This window comes from Nomascus leucogenys, chromosome 19 (genome assembly GCF_006542625.1).
Source record: "Nomascus leucogenys isolate Asia chromosome 19, Asia_NLE_v1, whole genome shotgun sequence".
Classification (NCBI taxonomy): domain Eukaryota; kingdom Metazoa; phylum Chordata; class Mammalia; order Primates; family Hylobatidae; genus Nomascus; species Nomascus leucogenys.
In genome coordinates, this window is record NC_044399.1 from 43,074,762 (window position 1) to 43,098,140 (window position 23,379).

Consider the following 23,379-nt stretch of genomic DNA (forward strand, 5'->3'; position numbering starts at 1 on the left):
TGATCCCATTCAATGCCAAACAGAGTAAAAGAACCACCAACAGAATCATGAACAAATAAAATGATTGTTAATTGAAGCCACTAAGGTTCTTTTGTTTTGTTTTGTTTTGTTTGTTTTTTGACATGGAGTTTCACTCTTGTTGCCCAGGCTAGAGTGCAATGGCGCAATCTTGGCTCACTGCAACCTCCGCCTCTCAGGCTCAAGTGATTCTTCTGCCTCAGCCTCCCAAGTAGCTGGGATTACAAGTACTTGCCACCATGCCTGGCTAATTTTTTGTATTTTTAGTAGAAACAGGGTTTCACCATGTTGGCCAGGCTGGTCTCGAACTCCTGGCTTCAGGTGATCCACCCGCCTCAGCCTCCCAAAGTGCTGAGATTATGGGCATGAGCCACTGCACCCAGCCCACTAAGGTTTTCTTTAATGGACAAAAATTGTATATATTTATTGTGTACAACGTGATGTTTTCAAATATGTATACATCATGGAATGGCTAAATCAATAAAGCTGCTAAGTTTTGAGGTAGTTTTTTATGCAGCAATAGATAACTAAACCCCAGGGTTTTCCTGTTATGTGTAGATCTGTAAAGATAATCCTCTGATCTATCTGGCCATCATTCCACTGGAAGCCACGCTCACTTTGACATGCAGCTTCTAGGAATATCTTCCCTTAGCTCTCAGTCCTTGGATGTGAAATGGAGAAATTCAGTGTCTCAGCTTCAAGAATTATACTCATAAAAAGTACAGAGCTTTTCCTAACTTTCCATTCCACAAACTGTATAAACATATACCAAAAATAAATGTATTACACAGATTTGCTTTGTTTTGAGGCAAAAAAAATGTCCATTTAAATTGTTAAGATAGGCTGGGCACGGTGACTCATGCCTGTAATCACAGCACTTTGGGACACTGAGGCGGGCAGATCACTTGAGGTCAGGAGTTTGAGACCAGCCTGGCCAACATGGCAAAATCCCATCTCTACCAAAAATACAAAAATTAGCCGGCATGGTGGCACATGCCTATAGTCCCAGCTACTCGGGAGGCTGAGGCATAAGAATCACTTGAACCTAGGAGGTGGAGATTGCAGTGAGCCGAGATCATGCCACTGCACTCCAGCCTGGGCAATAGAGTGAGACACTATCTCAAAAAAAAAATCACTAAGAAACATTCCAGATTAAATAGATGATGAAGTATTAATGGCACAATGATAAGTTAACCTTAGAAGAAAGATTTTTCTGAACAAAGAATGTGTATTTTTTTCTTTTCATGAAAATGCATCTAATGTTACAAATTAAAAGTCTGCTGCTGTTGCAGAGCTCAAGGAGTTGTTGAGGGCTGAATTACTCTCCAAGACGAAAAATCTCATTCAGTTGTAATAATCATCCTACCCCAAGTGTGATTTCCAACCCATCCCCACACCACCTTAGGCTTTCAAAGTAGGTCGTTTTGTGATAATGTTGGAAAAACCACTAGTTCTTTCTCTAGAACAAGGTGGGACATCTGAAGTCTTTCTGGTTGCCTGCTATTTTTCCATTCTGTGGTTTCTAATGGATTTACATAACATTTAGCATCTTCCATTGTCCATCAAAGACATATAATTACCTAAATTTTAAGAGCTTCATGAAAGTTTAAATTGAAGGTGCTGGTTTGTGTTCCAGAAAATGCCTAGTTTCTAAAGTGTTATCTAAAGAAAAATCAATCCCAGCTATTGTAAGACTTTCAGCAGTCCCTGGTTTTGATACTCTGCTCTCCACTGCTCTTGATTTCCTAACCTTTCCTTCACCAAATCCCCCACCACTACACTATCCTTTACAGAGATTTTTTTGTTGTTTTTAATTATCCTCAACATTTCCCTGCCACATTCCAGTTTCAAGTTCTATTCTGTTATAAAGTATTTGTGCGGGCCTTTTTTTTTTTTTTTTTTTTTTTTTTTAGCCCAGGCATCATTGTAGCACTGCAGCCCCTGGAACTTAAGGGCTCAGGCGATCCTCTTGCCTCAGCCTCCCGAGTAGCTGGGGCTACAGGTGTGCACACCACACCTGGCTAATGTTGATTTCTTTATTTTAATTTTTTTGAGATGGAGTCTCACTCTGTTGCCCAGGCTGGAGTGCAGTGGCACGATCTCGGCTGGCTCACTGCAACCTCCATCTCCCAGGTTCAAGCAATTCCCCTGCCTCAGCCTCCTGAGTAGCTGGGACTACTGGCGTGTGCCACTGCGCCCAACTAATTTTTGTATTTTTAGTAGAGACGGGGTTTCTCCATGTTGTCCAGGCTGGTCTCGAACTCCTGACCTCAAGTGATCTGCCCACCTCAGCCTCCCAAAGTGCTGGGATTACAGGCATGAGCCACCACGCCCGGCCTATTTTTTAATTTTTTGGTAGAGATGGCGGCGGGGGGGGTCTTACTATATTGCCCAAACTGGTCTTGAACTCTTGGCCTCAAGCAATCCTCCCACCTCGGCCTTCCAAAGCACTGGGATTATACACATGAGCCACTGTGCCAGCCAATGCTAGCCATTAAAAAAAAAAAAGAAAGAAAAGAAAAAAAAAGTTAAGGAGTTAAGAGTTTTAAGTGGTTACACTTAAAGAATAGAAATTCAGTGTATAAAAAAACATCATCTGGCCGGGCGCGGTGGCTCACGCTTGTAATCCCAGCACTTTGGGAGGCCGAGGCGGGCGGATCACTAGGTCAGGAGATCCAGACCATCCTGGCTAACACGGTGAAACCCCGTCTCTACTAAAAATACAAAAAATTAGCCGGGCATGGTGGTGGGCAACTGTAGTCCCAGCTACTCGGGAGGCTGAGGCAGGAGAATGGCGTGAACCCGGGAGGTGGAGGCTGCAGTGAGCCGAGATCGCGCCACTGCACTCCAGCCTGTGTGACAGAGCGAGGCTCCATCTCAAAAAAAAAAAAAAGTCATCATCTTTGTTGATTCCTAGACTGGTATAAATTTTGTTGCTATTCTGATTGCTGTTTTAATCTTTATTATGCTTTTTTTTAAGTCAGTTGCTATTGGCATAAAGAAATGCGGTTTGTTTTTGTTTTTTGTTTTGAGTATGCCGATCTTATATCCAGGAGGTGGAGGCTGCAGTGAGCCGAGATTGCCCGTCACTGCACTCCAGCCTGGGCAAACAGCAAGGCTCTGCCTCAAAAAAAAAAAAAAAAAAAAAAAAGAAAAGAAAGAAGAAATTCAATCTAGAGCTTCAAAAACGCCAAGAGGGAAGAAGGATGGAAACAGAGAGAGATAAAGAAAACTTGATCAACATGGCATACAGAAAATAGAATGCATTTATTATGATTTCAGATATATTTAAAGATACTATTTCCATAGTTGGATAAAGAAATCTAGCTACACACTATTTAAAAGAGCATATTTTGCCGGGCACGGTAGCTCACGCCTGTGATCTCAGTACTTTGCGAAGCCAAGGCAGGCAGATGGCTTGAGCTCACGAGTTCGAGACCAGACTAGCCAACATGGCAAATTCCCATCTCTACCAAAAAAAAAAAAAAAAGTACAAAAATTAGCTGGGCATGGTGGTACGCACCTGTAGTCCCATCTACTCAAGAGGCTGAGGTAGAAGGATAGCTTGAGATTGGGGAGGCAGAGGTTGCAGTGAGCTGAGATTGCACCACTGCACTCCAGCCTGGGTGGTAGAGCCAGTCCTTGTCTCAAAAAACCAGAAAGCATATGTAAAACATTTCACTATGAGGTCGAAATTAAAGAGATAGAAAAATGGACCCAAATATTAATTTAAAACAATATTAAAACCAGACAAAACTAGCAATAAAGAGAATCAATAATTATAAACGGAGCAATTCATCAAGAAGATACAACAATCCTGATCCCAAGCACATCTAACATCAAAATATATGCAGCAAATAGGTTCGATTCTTTCTGACACATTCTGAAAACTCACAATAAATTGTTATTTTGTTTAGATAATGATTTCCATGGAAACATCCTATTAAGATTTCCCTTGAGAAAACTAAACAAGCCCATTTACTTCACAACTGGATTTACTTTGTGTTTGTTTTTATGTTTCTTAAAGCCTTATTAAATAACATAAAGAAGTCCCGGCGCGGTGGCTCACGCCTGTTATCCCAGCACTTTGGAAGGCCGAGGCAGGCAGATCACAAGATCAAGAGATTGAGACCATCCTGGCCAACACGGGGAAACCTCATCTCTACTAAAAATACAAAAAAATTAGCTGGATGTGATGGTGCACACCTGTAGTCCCAGCTACTCGGGAGGCTGAGGCAGGAGACTCGCTTGAACCAGGGAGGTGGAGGTTGCAGTGAGCCGAGATCTCGCCACTGCACTCCAGCCTGGCAACAGAGCGAGACTCCATCTCAATAAATAAATAAACAAATAAATAACATAAAATGTCAACTAATTCCAAAAGGTTTATTAATAAAAGCAAATGTACTCTTTTAGCCAATTCTTTTAATATTGCCTTCATGTTTTAAGTAACATGCTTCTGTTTCTTTTGACTTTTTTAGTTTAGTGATCTCCTGTTCACTCACTTAATGAAAAATGAGGATTTATCTCTCTGTTCTCCTTGCCATCCATCCAGACAAATACACTTTCTATCTCCCATTCTCCCAATGTGTTTATATCTTACCTTTGGTTAAATCATTATTCAGAATTAGTATTTTTGTAACTATGTGTGATATTCAGAGCTGAACCATGTAAAACCATGTAAAAGAACTATGTTTACTTTTTCCTTTCCTGTCTTTTTTTTTCCTAGAGTTAAATGTCTTCTATTCAGCTTCTAATGAATGAATCAATAATTCAACTCCAAATTCCCACCACTGTCTAAATTGCCTCTCAAAATGTTTTTTCACATCTGGTCTTCTACCAATTTCATCTTTTTAAGCCACTCCCAGAACTGACCTGTGCCAGCCTCAACTGGCTCCCCTCTCTGCCTGGGCACAGCTGACTTCTTGGGGAGACCCCTCAACTTTCTCCATGTAGAATCTCTTGTTTCCTATATCCCATGCCTTCCTCGTTCTTGGTTTACTTCCTCCTTTTAATAAAGCACTCCTTCTGGAGAGTCCTCAGAGAAGTTACACGGGACCTTGAATGTCTTCAAAATATCTTTATTCCACCTTCAGATAAAATTCATAATTGGCCTCAGTGCAGAATTCTGGGTTTGATATAATTTTCCTTCAGAATTTTGAAGACATTGTTTCATTATCTTCTAATTTCTAGTGGTGCTTTTGAAAGGTCTGAAGCCATTTCAATTCCAGATGCTTTGTATGTGAACTGTTTTTTCCTCTGAAAGCTTGCAGAATCTTTTCTTTGATCTCTATATTCTAAACGTTCATTATGATGTACCTTGAGGTGGAAATTATGTTCATCTGTTATGGTAGGTGCTTGGTAGACACTTTCAACTTGGAATCTTGTATGCTTCAATTCTAGGAAACTTTCTTGTATTGTTTCATTTCTTTTCTTCCCTCCAGTCTTCCTATTACTTGGACATATTGAACTGGACCTTTAAATTTCTCATCTTTTCTCTCCTGTTTTCCATCTCTTTAATGTTTTGCTTTACTTCCCAGGAACTTTCCCTTAGTTTATATTTCAACCCTGTTCTTAGGTTTTCCTTTTTTTCTACCATGTTTTTGGTTTTCTAAGAGCCCTTATTTATTCTCTGAATATTCCCTGTTTCATGGATGCACTATCCTTTCCTTTCTCTCTGAGAATATTAAATGATAGAGTTTTGCTCATTTTGTTTTGCTTACTTTTCCCCACATAGGCAACGCTGGTTTTTTTCTGATTGTGCCCTGTCTTTCGTGTTAGAGGCTTTCTTCAGATGTCTGGTCATCCACGATGTGCTATGTAGGTTTAAGGGTGAAGGACTAAAAAGCTGACTAGAAATTTCGGCACATACGTGGGGTTTGTTGACCAGGAAACCTAACCTTGGGAGTTCTGGCTGGGCTCCCTGTTGGGGAACTACTGATGTCAGCATCACTATTTCTTTCCTCCTGGACTCATGGAGTCCCTAGAGACTTCTACTCGTCCTGTAGAATAAAGGGTAGGGCTGCTAGCATTTTAGGAGCCAAGTGGGAGAAAGGAGGTTGGGGGTGAAGGGCCAGCTTACCATGAAATATGCATACAGTCAATTAGTCCCCCTATTTTTAGTGTAGCAGAATTCTGGATAGCATAGCCTAGAATAAGGCTTGGAAAATAAGGCTTGAGCTCCTCCTTCTAAGGGCCAAGTGCCCTGCAGAGCCCTGTAAAGACCTAGACGCGGAGTGACATGTCAGACTGAAAACAGTAGGTATTAATGGAAAATCTGTGGCCCTTAGAGTCAATTAATTCCTTGAAACCTTCTCTCTTAAACCCATCTGCCAAATGTCAGCAGCTAAGCATTTAGTTCCTGCTAAAAAAATTGAAAAGTTATTCTCTTACAAAATTGAATAAATGAATTGGAGTGCACTAGTCCAACAGCTATGGCATCTATGACCTCACCGCCCAGCAGATACTCTCCCACACTCTCACGCTAAAGAAAAGATTGACTGCTAACCAGCAACTGACCATTTATACATAATTGTCAGTTTACTTTGCAGGTGTCCTATTCTTAAATATAAATAGACCACTAAAAATCATCAGACATTTGAGAAAAGTTTGCAACCTGAAAAGTAACTACAAACATAAAAACAGGAAAATAATCCTAGAAGAAAGAAAGATAATTCAGGGAACAGAAGATAACTTTTTAAAAATTCAAATTAGTGTTTAGGAACCAGGAACTTTCAAATACATTATTTCACAGCTATGCTATGAGACAGGAATTGTTATTCCCATTACAGAGATTAGGAAATTGATGTTCAGAATGAATATGCCTTGTACATGGCTAGGATTTCAGTCTGCATGTTCTGATTCCCTAAGGCCCTTTTAGTTGAACCACAGGTGCTATAGAATTTATAAGCCAGATGCACACAGTGTATAGTTATACAGAACTATATGAAAATCAGAGTCCCAAATACAAAAAAAAAAACAAAACACAAAAATCTTAGCTGAAAAGCATTTGTCTTGATTTCTGTCCTTTGTCTGCTATTCGTTCAGCCTAGGAATCTTTTATCTGTAACTTAAAAGCATAACATTCATAATAGGAACAATGCTAAGTTACATGTTATCAGGGAACTTATCACAGAAAGAAACAAAGGGATAGAGATATAACCAAAAGCAGCTAAATTTGAAATTTGAGGGCCGGGTGCGGTGGCTCATGCCTGTAATCCCAGCACTTTGGGAGGCTGAGGCGGGTGGATCACAAGGTCAGGAGTTCGACACCAGCTTGGCCAAGATAGTGAAACCCTATCTCTACTAAAAATACAACAATGGTTGAGGCAGGCATAATGAATACACATAACAGAAACTCAATGTTTGCTGAACAAAATGAATGAATGAATAAATAAATGAATGAATGAAAAGATTTTAACTCCAAAAAATTATGTTGTGAGGATAAACTTTGATAAAGGGTAATCACTACATTTTCACAATCTATATTACAGATTATAAATTCTGAACACTTCAATTGCATTAATGTAAATATACATTAGGTATATCCAATAAAACTTAGATTATTTTAAAACCAGTTTAAATATAAGAGTAGTATGAAAGGTAATGCTGGCCAGGCGCGGTGGCTCATGCCTGTAATCCCAGCACTTTGGGAGCCCGAGGTGGGCAGATCACAAGGTCAGGAGTTCGAGACCAGCCTGGCCAACATAGTGAAACCCCGTCTCTACTAAAACTACAAAAAATTAGCCATGCATGGTGGTGCATGCCTGTAGTTGCAGCTACTTGGGAGGCTGAGGCAGGAGAATCGCTTGAACTCGAGAGGTGGAGGTTGCAGTGAGTCGAGATCGCACCACTGCACTCCGGCTTGGGCAGCAGAGTGAGACTTCGTCTCAAAAAAAAAAAGAAAAAAGAAAAGAAGAAAGGTAATGCTTTGCTTTTGAGTGATTATTTGTTTCTATTAATATAATCATTCAAGCTGGACAATAACTTTGCAAAATACTCAAAAAAGCAATGCAGACAATATTCATGTAAGTTTTTACTTTCACAATATAGACTATAATGTAAACCTTGGATCAATTCCATAGCCAAGCTATATTAAGTCAGTAAAAGAAACCTGAAATGGCCGGGCACAGTGGCTCATGACTGTAATCCCAGCACTTTGGGAGGCCGAGGCTGGCAGATCAGTTAAGGTCAGGAGTTTGAGACCAGCCTGGCCAACATGGTGAAACCCCATCTCTACTAAAAATACAAAAATTAGCCAGGCATGGTGGTGCACACCTGTAATCCCAGCTACTCGGGAGGCTGAGGCAGGAGGATCACTTGAACCCAGGGGGCAGAAGGCACCACTGCACTCCAGCCTGGGCGACAAAGCAAAACTCCATCTCAAAAAAAAAAAAAAATGGAAAAAAAGAACACAAACCTGAAATGATCTATTGTTCCATATCAAGCTTTAAACAAAAATAAGTATTTTATGAACAGGCCAATTATGTAATAACAAAATGAAGCAGCAAATTCTAAGCCTAGTGCTTAATTTACTACTACAGAAGTACCCTCTGTAGCCAAAGTGAACTTAGCAGCAAGTGGCAGAGGGAAATTTGCTGCTGAGCCTGTATACTCACAGAGGCTCCCATTGTTAAAGGGATTGTATACAAATAAATTTGTTTAATGGATTGGTTAATTTAGGTGGAATCCTTTAGGACCTTCACACCACTGATGTGGATAGCAGTTCGTGCCACGTGTCTCTCTTCCTGACTTTTCCCCCACAGACCCCATGAAAGATTCTACCACCAAACATTATTTGATGTTGTTATAATAAATAATATCTTCAACCAGTAACCAAAGATGTGACATTTAAATTAGCCTGTACAGTCCCATTGTTAGTATATGTAGAATTTCCATTAGACACTGTGAAACATTAGGCAAGCCAGTAGAGTAACTGAGGGAATGTACAATTTAAATAGGTTAATCATGATATTGTACTGGATTGTTGGGTAATAGCATATGCTATGCTGTCCAAGGACTCCTTATTCCTATGAGGCAATCCAAGTCTGCTTCAAGGGGATCACATTCACAAAAGAAATGCCAAGTGGCAGGAAATTCCAGATGGCAATGCCACATCAGGTAGACGTAGCATGAGGTTATGTGAGCAATGCTGATGTCCAAAGGGAAAATTCTTCATATTTTTCTCCCTTTCTTTTTCACTGAAAATCTAACTCATAGGAAATAACATTTCACTTCAACTTACAAAGAAACTTTCCTTTTTCCCTCCCTGACTCAGAAACTAACTAGTAATATTGTAAAGTAGGAAAACTACTTAAATCTCAGCTTCCCTGAAGAGTTTATATTTGGCATACTAGGGATATTTCCAACACCATTCCTTAAATTCCTCTAAAGACCTCTCCCACTTACAGCAGCACTTGCCTAAGACTTCAATAAGGCCTTTTTCTTCACAAGCTTCAATATTCTAAGTTACTTGGAAACTGTGATGAAAAAAAAAATAGGTGCAAAACAACTTTTCTAAAAGATCCCATGTATTCTCCAACTTCATCTCCAAAAATATAGGGCATATATAATTGAAATTCATCTCTAATTATAAAAACACCTCGATCATCTCACATATTTTTCCTTAAAAAATTCAGAAATACATCTGCTATCAATATGTAATTACATTTAAGGCCAGGCACGGTAACTCATGCCTGTAATCCCAGCACTTTGGGAGGCCGAGATGAGTGGATCACTTGAGGTCAGGAGTTCAAGACCAGCCTGGTCAACATGGTGAAACCCCGTCTCTACCCCAAATACAAAATTAGCCGGATGTGGTGGCCCATGCCTGTAATGCCAGCTACTTGGGAGGCTGAGGTGGGAGAATCACTTGAATCCAGGAGGTGAAGGTTGCAGTGAGCCAAGATTGCACCACTGCACTCCAGCCTGGGCAACAGAGTGAGACCCCGTCACACACACACACACACACACACACACACACACACACACACACACAAATGTAATTACATTTAGGTCACCTCCCCTGTTCACTTAACCAGTGTGTCCATTCAGAAAGACACAAGAAAAAAAAAAAAAGCCGGGCATGGCAGCTCACGCCTGTAATCCCAGCACTTTGGGAGGCCGAGGTGGGCGGATCACAAGGTCAGGAGTTCGAGACCATCCTAGCCAATATGGTAAAACCCTGTCTCTACTAAAAATACAAAAATTAGCTAGGCGTGGTGGTATGTGCCTGTAGTCCCAGCTACTCGTTAGGCTGAGGCAGAAGAATCACTTGAATCTGGGAGGCGGAGGTTGCGGTGAGCTGAGATCATGCCACTGCACTCCAGCCTGGGCAGCAGAGCAAGACTCTGTCTCAAAAAAAAAAAAAACAGAAAGACACAGGAAAATAATATTGAATTACTTCTATGTGCCAGACGCTCTATTAGCTGCATCACAAGTCTGAAAGATCTACAGTCTAATGGCAGCTCTGCTTTTTGTTAGCTGTGTGATATTGGGCATGCTACTCAATTACTCTCAGCCTTAATGTTAATTCTCTAGATTGAGGATAACAATCACCTCATAGGGTTACTGTGGGGTTTAAACTAGTTGATGGTTGCAGTAAAGAATTAGGAACCATATTTGGCCCCTAGAGTCAGCTTCCTATAGCCATAACCAGTAAAATGGAACTAAGAACTAGAACTGTTGCAGGAAAGAGAAGTTGGCCACAATTCCGGGCAAAGAGCTAAAGAACCAAATTAGTATTCTCTCAAGAATCTTCAGCCTTGGGCCTGCATCCATTTAGGGGGAAGGTATAGAGCACTATTAGGGAGAAGCCCTGGGGCTGACTGGTGCTAACACAAAACCAAAGAGGTGGATAGGACCAGACCAGTCTCTGGAATGCAACATTTGACTCGAGTTGGCACTTAGAAGCAATGCCATAGGGTTTGCTTTGAAAAATACATAATGTTATGTAAATTGTTATTACTACATGCATACATACACACACAGGTAGCTGCCCCCAAGCAGAAGTGGATTTTTATGTTGCATGGCTGAATAGAGGACAGAATGGATGAGTGGATAGATAGATCAGAGAAGGCAAGCAAGGTGAAAATTAGAAAGGCCATATAGGCTGATAGCTAAGCCTTCAGGCTTAAAAAGACAGAATGCCTGGGTTTGAATCTTGGCTCCATTACTCACTTTTTAGTGTGAATTCAGTCAAGTTAAATAATTTTTCTATGCCTAAGTTTCCTCTTCTGTAAATGTGGATAATATTAGTAACTACCTTATAGGATAGTTATAAGGATTTAAAAGTTTATATATTTAAAGCACTTAGAAGATTTCTTGGCATAGTAAGCATCAGTTTCCTAATCTATAAAATGAGCACAATAAAATGTATTACTTCACAAGTTGTTGTAAGAATTAAATAAATCATACCATACCTATACAGTGCTTATCCTATACATAATAAATCAATAAATATTAGATATTTTCATTAAAACATGGATGGAGACCAAAAGAAATTTTTAAACCTGCGAAAAATATTCATAATGGAATATAACAGAAAATATTGTGAAAATCCTTATTCATATTTTTGTGTTGAATATATTTATTGGGAAGCCATGAGTAACTTGGCACATTTATCTACTTTCCAATGTGTAAAACACATCAGAATAATTCCATCTCTTAGATCTGCCAAAGAATTTATGTCACAGATACAAAATACAGACAAAAAAAAAAGAAAGAAGAAAATTAAAGAAAAAGAAACCACAACTAGAACAGCAATTCTGAAATAATATTCCTATCAATGTTCATTCACTGACAAAGAAAACACTTAATCTAATAGCACAAAAATTAATAATAAAAAAGCTATTTTACTTATAGAGAAATTACTGGAGATAACAACACTTTTATTATTTTTTAAATGGGCACTCATTGAGAAACTTGCTGCAACATGCTTTCTAAAGAACAGAACAAATGTTGCCATAAAATTTAGAATTTAAAGGTCAACTAATTGCAACCCAAATAAGCTAATATTTTCTATTTAGTCCATAAGGAAGCCAAACGAGTACAGAAGTCAAGAAAAGTAGGAAAATTTTGAGAGGGATCCTGTGGTCAACAGTGTCAACTGCTGAGAGGCTTAGGCAACAACTGGGAAGGGTCTATGAGGTTTAGTAATGAGGACATAATTGGTGGATCTTGACAAAAATCACTGTATGGAGCAGTTGGGGTTGTTGGAAAATACCGGATAAATCATAGCACAACATGGAAAATGATTTCCATTGAGAGAAGAGCAAAAGATAAAGATGAGTCACTAAGTTACATTAGAAAAAACTTCTCCAACTTGGAGATACTCAAACTGGGATTTTATAAGCTATAATTTTTATAATTTTGATGTAATATCAATAAATAAAGCACACTGAAGTTCAGGATTGATTGACTGATTGATTACTGAGTCATCCTTGACCCAAAGTGAGTAAGGATAACTTTAGTCTTCCACCTAAAAGATGTTAAAGCCCAAAAGTTTGAGATGATGTATATGCAAGTTTAGACTGAATGATGTTTTGCTGAATGTTATTATAATAATTCTGCACTAAGAGATTCTTGGCTAGCAATGAAAGAAGATTTAATACCTTTTTTGGAGATATGATACATGTACCGGTCTGTATCCCGAAAGGATTATGCAGACTAGTGTTTCAGAAGCCACCTGTAAGTTCTTCTGATCAGTTCTGAATAACCACTAATATCATTCATCCATTCATCCAGACAGTGCTGTCCAATAGAAATATAATACGAGCCACAGGTGTAATTTTAAATTTTCTAATACGCATGTTTAAAAAGTAAAAAGAAGTGGGTAAAATTAATTTTAATATTGCCTATTTAACCCAATATCCACAATATCATTTCAACATATAATCAATATAAAAATTATTGCGGAGATATTTTACATTCTTTCTTTCATGCTAAAACTTTGAAATCCTGTATTTATTTTACTTTTACAGCACACCTCAATTTGAACTAGCCTTATTTGAAGTGTTGAACATCCACATGTGGCTAGTGGCTACTGTTTTGGACAGCACAGGTCTAGAATTCAAGTTCCTTGGAAATAGGAACATGGGTTGTCTTGTTCATATATGTAACTGTAGTATTAAGAATGGTGTCCAACACATAATTAGCCCTCAAAGGATATTTGTTGAATGAATAAATGAACAAATCTATTGGTTTTATACACATACTTGCAAAAAATTCCTGTAATATAAATGAAATTCTAATTACATGATTAGAAAAGCATATAATTATGTTAAACTCAATTCTAGCCCAGGCGAGAATTTAGCGATATATACTTAGTCAACCAGATTCCTAAGTAGATACATCTTTCAAATACGGTATAAACACATTTTACTATCAATAGATAATTTTTTTCTATAATCCCTTCAATATGATTTTTGTAAACATTTAGTAGATCAAAGCTGTCATATTCCTCTAATAAAATAAAATAAATTATAGCTTTCTCTCTGGAATGAATGAACTCTACATTCACCAAACATACACAGTTCTCACATATGCCACTAGCATTTGCAAATAAATATTTTTTGTCTTAAAGTCCAATCTCCCCTAACACTGGCAAAAGAATATGCCAAATATAGCTTCAAATACTTGACAAAAATTAAATCAAACCCCCAAAGTACTGAGATTATTTAATACAAATGAAACAGGCCCTAAATAGCTGACATTTAATAACAAAGCTTAGGGAGAAAGCTTACCTTCTCTGCTAAGAGCTCTCGTATCTTGCTTGCTTGAACTCTAAATTTCATGAGCTGGGACTCCAGTGCTACACATCGTTCCTTCCAATCTACTGGTCCCTCTGGCTCAGAAAGCTCTGCCATATTTATTCTAAAAAAACAAAACGAAACAAAAAAACAAAACATTCAAATGGTACAACACAATTAATATTCAGGATAATTTGTTAAATTACCCAATGTACACATTCTAATCACTGTCTAGTGAGATCCATGTACAAATTTTAAATTCTAAGACAAATTCCAGAACTGGTGAGAGCTTACGGAAAGAACTTAATGGGAAATAGGAGACTAAGGCTGGAGCCCAATTGTGCTACTTAACCTTTCTATGTCTCAGTTTAGCCAATCCAGAAAAAGGGGCATGTTGACAACAAACCATTATTCCTTGTGGGTATGTAGTGAGGGACAAATGAAATACTGCTATTTCTAGTAGAACAACAGACAGTATAACAACACCACACAAACACAGAGTGTTATTATTTTAGCTGTGCCCAACAGATAAGATTGTTCGAATCTATCAGTTCATAATTTTACCATATTCTGAAATTTAAGGAAGTATTACAGTTTGATTCAATTGCTACAATTCACGGTTTGGATTTTTACTATAATGATTCCTTATCATCACTCTCAATTTGGCCAGGTCCAGGTTAAGTCTTTCAAGCCAGAGGTCCTTTGGCGTATTTAAGGGTAAGTTGTGATCCTGACAAGTTTGCATAATTTTTATTTGGTGTAAGAGAAGGCATATAAACATGCAATTTGGAGTTAGCCATATGAAGTAAATCTGGAATTAGTGTTTTCCATATTAACTTTCCTTTCGGAAGAGATTAATTGCAGGGAGAAGCACTGTAAGGGGGAGGACAAGATGCAAGGGGATTGGTTTTGAAATCCTGAAGTGTTACTTGATTTTGGAAGCATGATGGTTTCTGGCCCTGAGATACATAAAAGTAGTTTTAAATGTCTGGTAATATTTTATCAGGCTATTTTTAATAAGCAGCCTAATAATGTATTTCTGAATTCCCCCTGATATGAACTGCCCTGCTATGAAATTTACATTAGGAATGGAAAGCCTCAGTTATGAAGAACTGTGACAGCAAAACTCTCAGAGCCCTGGAATGGAACTGCAGTTGACGTATACTATTCTATTCTTTTGTTTTCTAAAAATATAACCACATTGATTTTCCCAGTATTTAGTGTAATATAGAACCCTCCCTAATCCTATACCAGTTTTTAAAAACTTTATGCTGCTAAAAACCCACTAAAAGATTATTTTCCTAGCATAAAGATTGTTTTGTACTTAAATCAATTTTCACATTAATACTGACAATATCATTCAGTATGTTAGAAATAAATATAAGCAGAATCGTTCTTAAAAGACTACAACATTTATTAAGAGCACCCCAACCTCTTAAAGCCTTCAGATGTCCCTAAATTCTAGCCTTAATTTAAAGGAAACATATTACTGTAGAGCTGGAAGTCATTTTCTTTTCATTTCTTTGTTTTCATAGAATCCTTGCCCCATTGTTTTCTGAGGTTTTTCCTAAGGAGATTAACCTTGTTAATAACCTTTTCCATTACCCATCTTAGCATTTATGATTAATGATTCACATTGGCATTTACTAGCAATGATTTAGGAGTAGATAATGCAGTTTGTCGATCACAAACGTGTTCACAGTTCTGGGGCTGCTTCATTTTTCTCCTTATTAGCTTTAGAGTGAACAGGGAAAGAAAATATGGATGCAATACTAGAAAATAAAAAGTAGTCCTGAAAGGGGCATCTTTAAGTCTTGAACTACCATATCATTCTGCAGAAATGTAGGGATACTCTTCTAGCTTAAGGAATAAGAGGAGTCTATTTACCCATTTGTTGATAGGTTAATAATGGTTAATTTTTGCTCTACATGTAAAATAACTTGCTTACGTCCTACAGTAAAATGTCTACAGTTTTAAAAATAACATGAAGAGTGGATATTTTCAACAAATTGAAATCAATGTAATGCACCATGTGAATAGAATAAAAAACAAAAACCATATGATCATTTCAATAGACACAGAAAAAAACATTCAACAAAATCCAACACCCCTTCATGATAAAAATATTCAACAAACTACAAATAGACAGGAACTTCCTCATCCTGATAGAGGACATTTACTAAAGCCCACAGCTAACATCATATTTAGTGGTAAATGACTGACAGTTTTCTCCTTGAAATCAGGAACAAGACAAAGATGTCTTTTCTCACCACTTCTATTCAACATTGTGATAGAGATAATAGCCAGAGCAAGACAATAAAATAAAAAACCATCTAGATTGGACAGGAAGAAATAAAACTATCTCTACTTACAGATGACATGATCATGTGCATAGAAAATTCTAAGGAAGCCACAAAAAATACTAAACCTTAGAGTTTAGCAAGGTTTCAGGAAATCAGATCAACATACAAAAGTCAGTTGTTTTTCTATAAACTAGCAAGGAAAAATCCAAAAATGAAAATAAGAAAATATTCCATTTACAATAGCATCAAAACTAATAAAATATTTAAGAATGAATTTAACAAAAGAAGTGCAAGATGTATACACTGAAAACTACAAAACATCACTGAAAGAAATTTAAAAATACCTAAATAAATGGAATAAATCGTACATTCATGGATTGAAAGACTTAATATTGTGAAGATGGCAATACTTGCAAATGGCTGTATACACACAATGCAATCTCTATCAAAGTTTCAACTGCATTTTTTGCAGAAATTGACAAGTTGATCAAACTTTGCCTGGAAATTCAAGGGCTGAAGAATAGACAAAACAAAATTGAAAAGTTGGAGGACTCACATGTTACTATTTCTAAACTTACTACAAAGCTATACAGTAGCTTGATTACACAGTGTGGTACTTGCATAAAGATAGATATATAGATAAACAGAATAAAGTTAAGTCCAGAATTAAAGCCTCTCATTGATTTTTGGCAAGAGTGATAAGATCATTCAATGGGGGAAAGAATAGTCTTTTCAACAAATGATGCTGGGACAACTGGATATCCATATGCAAAAGAATGAATGTGGACCCATACCTCATACCATATATACACAGTAACACAAAATGGATCACAAACTTACAGGTACTAGCCAAAGTTCTAAACCAGGGGTGTCTAATCTTTTGGCTTCCCTGGGCCACGTTAGAAGAAGAATTGTCTTGAGCCACACATAAAATACACTAACACTAATGGTAGCTGATGAGCTAAAAAAAAAAAAAAAAATTGCAAAACAAATCTCATAATGCTTTAAGAAAGTTTACAAATTTGTTTTGGGCCACATTCAAAGCCATCCTGGGCTGCATGTGGCCTGTAGGCCACAGGTTGGACAAGCTTGCTCTAAACTCTTAGAAGAAAACAGGTATAAATCTTCATGACCTTGGATTAGGCAACAGATTCTTAGATATGACACCTAAAGCACAAGGAATCAAAGAAAAAATAGATAAATTGGACTTCATACAAATTTTTAAATTTTTATCCTTCAAAGGACACTATCAAGAAAGTGCAAAGATAACCCACAGAATGGGAAAAATAGTTGCAAATCATGTATCTCAGGGATTTGTGTCTAGAATATATAAAGGACTCTTAGGACTCAACGATAAAAAAAGATACCCCAATTAAAAAATGGGCAAAGGCCTGGATACGGTGGCTCATGCCTATAATCCCAGCACTCTGGGAGGCCGAGGCAGTTAGACGGCCTGAGCTCAGGAGTTTGAGACCAGCCTGGGCAATGCGGCAAAACCCTGTCTTTATAAAAAAAAAAAAAAAAAAAAAAAAAAAAATTAGCCAGGCATGGTGGTGCACACCTGTAGTCCCAGCTACTTGGGGGTTGAGGCGGGAAGATCACTTGAGCCCAGGAGGTCGAGGCTGCAGTGAACCATGTTCACACCACTGCACTCCAGCCTGGGCGACAGAGGGAGACCCCCATCTCTGAAAACAATAATAATAATAAATTTAAAATAAATAAAAAAAAATGGGCAAAGTATCTGAATAGACATTTATCCAAAGAAGATACACAAATGGCCAATAAGCACATTATTTGCTATGAGAGAAAATGCAAATCAAAGTCACAACAACATTCCACTTCACATCAAATAGGATGTTCTAATGAAAAAGACATCTAACAACAAGTGTTGGTGAGGATGTAGAGAAATGGGAACCCTCATACATTGTTGGTGGGAATGTAAACATGGTACAGCTGCTTTGTAAACAGTTTTACAGTTCCTGAAAAGTTTAAACAGGCCAGCATGGTGGCTTACGCCTGTAATCCCAACAGTTTGAGAGGTTGAGGTGGGAGAATTCATCTCTGAGCTCAGGAGTTCAAGACCAGACTGTGCAACATAACAAGACCTCATCTCTATCAAAAAATTTAAAAATTAGCTGAGCGTCGGGGAGCTTACCTGTGGTCCCAGCTAATCGGGAGCCCTGTGTGGGAGGATCACTTGAGCAGTGAGCTATGATCATACACTGCACTCCAGCCTGGGTGACAAGAGTGAGACACCGTCTCAAAAAAAAAAAAAGTTTAAATATAAAGTTACCAAGTTATTGGAGTAACTTTATATTTGATATATCAATATAAAGTATTGGTAACTTCATACATGGCATTGGAGTTGCTGGGTCATATGCCAAGGGATGGGGTCATATGCCAATGGATGAAATACACGTCCACACCAAAACTTGTAAATAAATGTTCAGAGCAACATTATTCATGATAGCCAAAGAGTAGAAACAGCCTGTGTCCACCATCAGATGAATGAATAAAATGTAGTAGATCTGGCTGGGTGCAGTGGCTCACTCCTGTAATCCCAGCACTTTGAGGGGCAAAAGCAGGTGGATCATCTGAGGTCCAGGAGTTCAAGACAAGCCTGGCCAACATGGCAAAACCCCGTCTCTACTAAAAATACAAAAATTAGCCAGGTGTGGTGGTGCAGGCCTATAACTCCAGCTACTAGGGAGGCTGAGACAGGAGAATCGCTTTAACCCAGGAGGCAGAAGTTGCAGTGAGCTGAGATCCTGCCACTGCATTCCAGCCTGAGTGACAGAGTGAGACTCTGCCTCAAAAAAAAAAAAAAAAAAAAAAAAAAGTGGTACATCCATACAGTGGAATACTATTCAGCCATAAAAAGGAATACAGTATTAATACATGCTATAGTCACGGAAAAGCCTTGAAAACATTATGCTAAGTGAAAGATGCCAGACACAAAAGGCCACATATTGTATGAGTCCATTTATATGAAATGTCCATAAGAGGCGAATCCAAAGGACAGAAAGTAGGTTAGTGGTTGCCAAAGGCTGTGAGGAGAAGGTAGTGGATACTGACTACAATGGATATGGGGTTTCTTTTTGGAGTGATGAAAATATTCTAGAATTAGATATTGGTGATGGCTACCCAACCTTGTGAATATACTAAAACCCAGTGAACCGTATACTTTAAAAGGAAAACTCTTATAGTCTGTGACTTATATTAAGATCTCAATAAAAAAGATCACATATTTACAAATGACTAAAGAAAAAGTCGCAGTTTAAATGGATGTATACTAGGACTGCGTTTACAAATTTAATCAACCATTATTTGTGGTTATCCCTGCCAAGAATTTCACCATTAGCTCAAAAAATTGAGAGGTAACTGTTAACCTCAAATATGAAAACTATCATACATATATCTTACCTAGCTCACTTTGCTATGATAATGACATAATAAATTAATTCAAAGTCAAACATACCTATTTCTTTAGTTATGCTAATTATATATTTTATAGTGAAGTAGCAAAGCCTTAAGAATATTATTAAATTGGCATTTAACATCTACATTCCCTATTAATGGGTCATAATAAATCAAAACTGCAAATTGGTTGGATAATGGTCTGCACTGAGATCTAGACACCTGATTCCCTCATTTCATTCTGTAATTTCAGTTAGTTAACAAGTACAAAGCAACTGTTGTATTAGTGCACCATCTTGGGTAGTTAAAAATTCTAATTTTAAACAATATCCACCATCCTTTGCATTACCATTAATGTTATAGAACTACATAACATTGAGACTATATATATAACTATATAACATAGCCGACTGCTAAATAAATAAAATACCACATCTAGATTCTGAATTTGAAAGGAATCTATCATGTCTAGATTCTGAATTTGAAAGTAATCTATCTTCACTTCAGGGGACAGGAAAAAGTCTTGGTGTTCCAAATACCCCCAGTGATTTTTGGAAATATTTACTGACATAAGATAAACTGTTTACAATTGTGGAGTGAATGCTCTTTTCTCTGAATCTCTGACTTCCTGTTTCTCTTCCAAATCCCAAAAAGGAAAGAAAAAGAAATGAAAGAATTATTCTATTTAGGCTTACCCTGATGAAGCGCAGCGTTAGCCTCTATGATATTCTTTAGTTTTTGCCTCTTAAGGGACAGCTTAACTGGGCTGGGTAATCGTGTGTGTGTGTGTGTGTGTGTGTGTGTGTGTGTGTGTGTGTGTGTGTGTGTAAAAGATCTTTTTCGACGAGACTGAGGCATGCCTTGTTTAAGGAACCTTCTGACCACCACCTAGCCACCTAGCCCCACTTGGGCAAAGCCTGCCCTTCGGTGACCCTGCCCGGAACAGCCGAGCTCCTCGCTACACGCTCCTCTGGGACATACCGCTGTGCGGGCCAGGCTTCCAAGACTGGCATTTTCACAAAGAAAGCAGTGACCCCCAGGTAGCCCAACACCAGAGCTTTTCCAATGTAAGTGGTTCGACTTCTATTTCCACAGCGTTACGCACAACAAAATCGACGGGTTAAAAGTGCTGTCCTTTAAAAAGTGCCCCACTAACTTCGGGGACAGTGGTTTCCGGGTAGGTCACCTTAGGGTGCTTTGACGTGCCAAAAACTCGAGGTGTACAAAATGCTTCTTTAAAGTTTTGAGTTTAAAGTTTCGCCCCGGAGATCCTCGTGGATCTCCCGAAGCCTAAGGCGAGCGCGGCATACCTGACCGCGCGGGTCCCTCAGCGCGGGGACCCTGGGCTGCCCCGCTGCGCCCCCGGGACCGCTCGCGCCGCGCCAGAAGCCCGGGCCCAGTGTTTCCAAACAGAACGTCACGAGAGCCCACGGGCGCGAGAGACCGCCGGCCACCGCCCCCTGCCCACCTCTCCCGGCGACATCTAGACTTGGGGGCCGACTCTGGGCTGTGGCGGGAGGTGCAGCGGCGGATCCCGATTCAGCCTGCTCCGTCCCCCTCGTCCCCGCCCGCCCGCCCGCTCCTCCCGGCGCCCCAAACCTCGGCCCCGCGAGCCCCCCGGGACGGCGCGCCCTCAAGGGGGCGGGGATCCCAGGGTGGCAGGGACTCTGGGGTGGCCCCTCGTCCCCAGGCCTTCTCACCTGTCTATCTCAGCAGCGGGTCCCCGGCCGCAGCGCCCGATGTCCCGGCCTCGCCTAGCCCCCGGGATCCCCGGACTCTCAGCCCGCGCCCGCCTCAAGCCGAGCTCGGAGAGGGCGGGGAAGGGCACCGCCTCCTCTAGGGACTGGCAGCCGGTGTAGCCAATGGGAGACCACAGCCGACCACCTGGCGTCACCGGGGGTGTGGCTATAACTTTGGCTCCTCCCAGTCCCCTCCCCAGGAGGGAGCTCCGTCCTGGAGTGGTACCCCTGACGTCCCCACTGCGAGACTCCAGAGCTTGCTGCAGCGGCCGGTCACCTTCATTCCACTCCCTCTGCCTGGACAGTTGCAGCACCCTCCCGTGGTCTCCCAGCCTGAAGTCTCTCCTCTTGCCAATCCACCCTTCATCTTCCTGCCAGGTTAATTTCCTTAAGAGCAGTTTTGATGAACAGTGTGCCAAAGACTTTCATTGGCTTCCGTTTGCTTAAATTATCAAGAACAGATTCCCTAGTCTAGTGTTCAAGGTCTCCATCCCGTCTTTTCAGGTTTATTTCTCACAGCTGCCCTTCACACACCTGAGACTACTGCCGTGCACTTTGCCACCCGAAGGAAGCGCACTGGGAGCGTTTACATGCTATTTCCTGTCTCCACTTTAAAAAGCTCAGAATAATCTTCTCACCGGGCGCGGTGGCTCACACCTGTAATCCCAGTACTTTGGGGGACCGAGGCAGGTGGATCACTTGAGGCCAGGAGTTCGAGACAAGCCTGGGCAACATGGTGAAACCCTGTCTCTACAAAAATATATAGGTATGTATATACACACACAAAAATTCGCTGGGCCTGGTGGCGCTCACTTGTAGTCCCAGCTACTCAGGAAGCTGAGGCTGGAGGATTGCTTAAACACAGGAGATGGAGGCTGCAGTGAGCCGCGATCATGCCACTGCACTGGAGCCTGGGCGACTGGGCGAGATCGTGTCTCAAATAATCATCATCATCATCATCTTCTCCATGTAACTATGTCTGTCGCTCCACCTGGCAGAAATGTCTTCTCTGGGCCGGGCACAGTGGCTCATGCCTGTAATTCCAGCACTTTGGGAGGCCAAGGAGGGCAGATCACGAGGTCAAGAGATCGAGACCATCCTGGCCAACATGGTGAAACCTGGTCTCTACTAAAAATACAAAAATTAGCTGGGCATGGTGGCGCGCGCCTGTAGTCCCAGCTACTCGGGAGGCTGAGGCAGGAGAATCGCTTGAACCTGGGAAGCAGAGGTTGCAGTGAGCTGAGATAGCGCCACTGCACTCTAGCCTGGCGACAGAGCAAGACTCCATCTCAGGAAAAAAAAAAAAAAAAAAAGAAAGGTCTTCTCTGGTTTCTGCTCCCTGAACATCTAGATTTTTGCCTCTCTTGGGGCTTAGCTCCCTCTGCCTTATGCACAGCTCCTCACATCTCTTTTAGACTGTGAGCACTTTGAAAACAAGGATTTGTGTTATTTTTTTGCATGCTCCTCAGCACAGAGCATATTGCACAAGTAAATGAGTGATAATTTAAATCCAATTGAATTTTACTTCCCAACTTAGGGTCTGGAGAGGTCAGTCTCAGGGTAAAATAAAGAGAATTCTGAATGTTATGGATAATTGTTCCCCAGGTCACAAAGCTAGGTCAGACAGATTATTCTCTTTGGTTCACAGTTGGCCAATACAGAGTATCAGAAAAACTTTTTCTACTGCAATCTTTTTTTTTTAACTTTATCTCATCTTATATAAAACACACACACACACACACACACACACACACACACACACACACAGAGGATGAGCACAGTGGCTCATGCCTGTAATCCCAGCACTTTGGGAGACCGAGGTGGGCAGATGACTTGAGGTCAGGGGTTTGAGACCATCCTGGCCAACATATCGCAACCCCATCTCTACTAAAAATACAAAAATTAGCTGAACATGGTGGCACATGCCTGTAATCCCAGCTATTCAGGAGGCTGAGACAGGAGAATCGCTTGAGCCAGGGAGGCAGCAGTTGCAGTGAGCTGAGACCGCACCACTGCACTCCAGATTGGGTGACAGAGCAAGACTCTGTCTCAAAAGAAAGAAAAGAAAAAAAACACAAAAGAGATAAAGATTTTCAAAGTTTCTCAGAGGAAAAGCGATAAGTGAATACAACTAAAAGGCCAGTAAGCAAGTATCAG

At 39.9% G+C, this 23,379-nt stretch overlaps 1 protein-coding gene across 1 annotated transcript in view; it reads right to left on the reverse strand.

Moving 5' to 3' along the window:
• PLEKHH2 (pleckstrin homology, MyTH4 and FERM domain containing H2) overlaps positions 1-21,247 on the reverse strand; it is a 132,443-nt gene extending 111,196 nt beyond the window's left edge. Inside the window, exons 1-2 of the mRNA XM_003262788.3 lie at positions 21,184-21,247; positions 13,758-13,887 (exon numbers count right to left, since the gene is read on the reverse strand). Coding sequence (XP_003262836.1) covers positions 13,758-13,880 — 123 coding nt within the window. The 5' untranslated portion in view covers positions 13,881-13,887; positions 21,184-21,247. The remainder of the gene's footprint in view (positions 1-13,757; positions 13,888-21,183) is intronic.
• Positions 21,248-23,379: the final 2,132 nt, after the last annotated feature.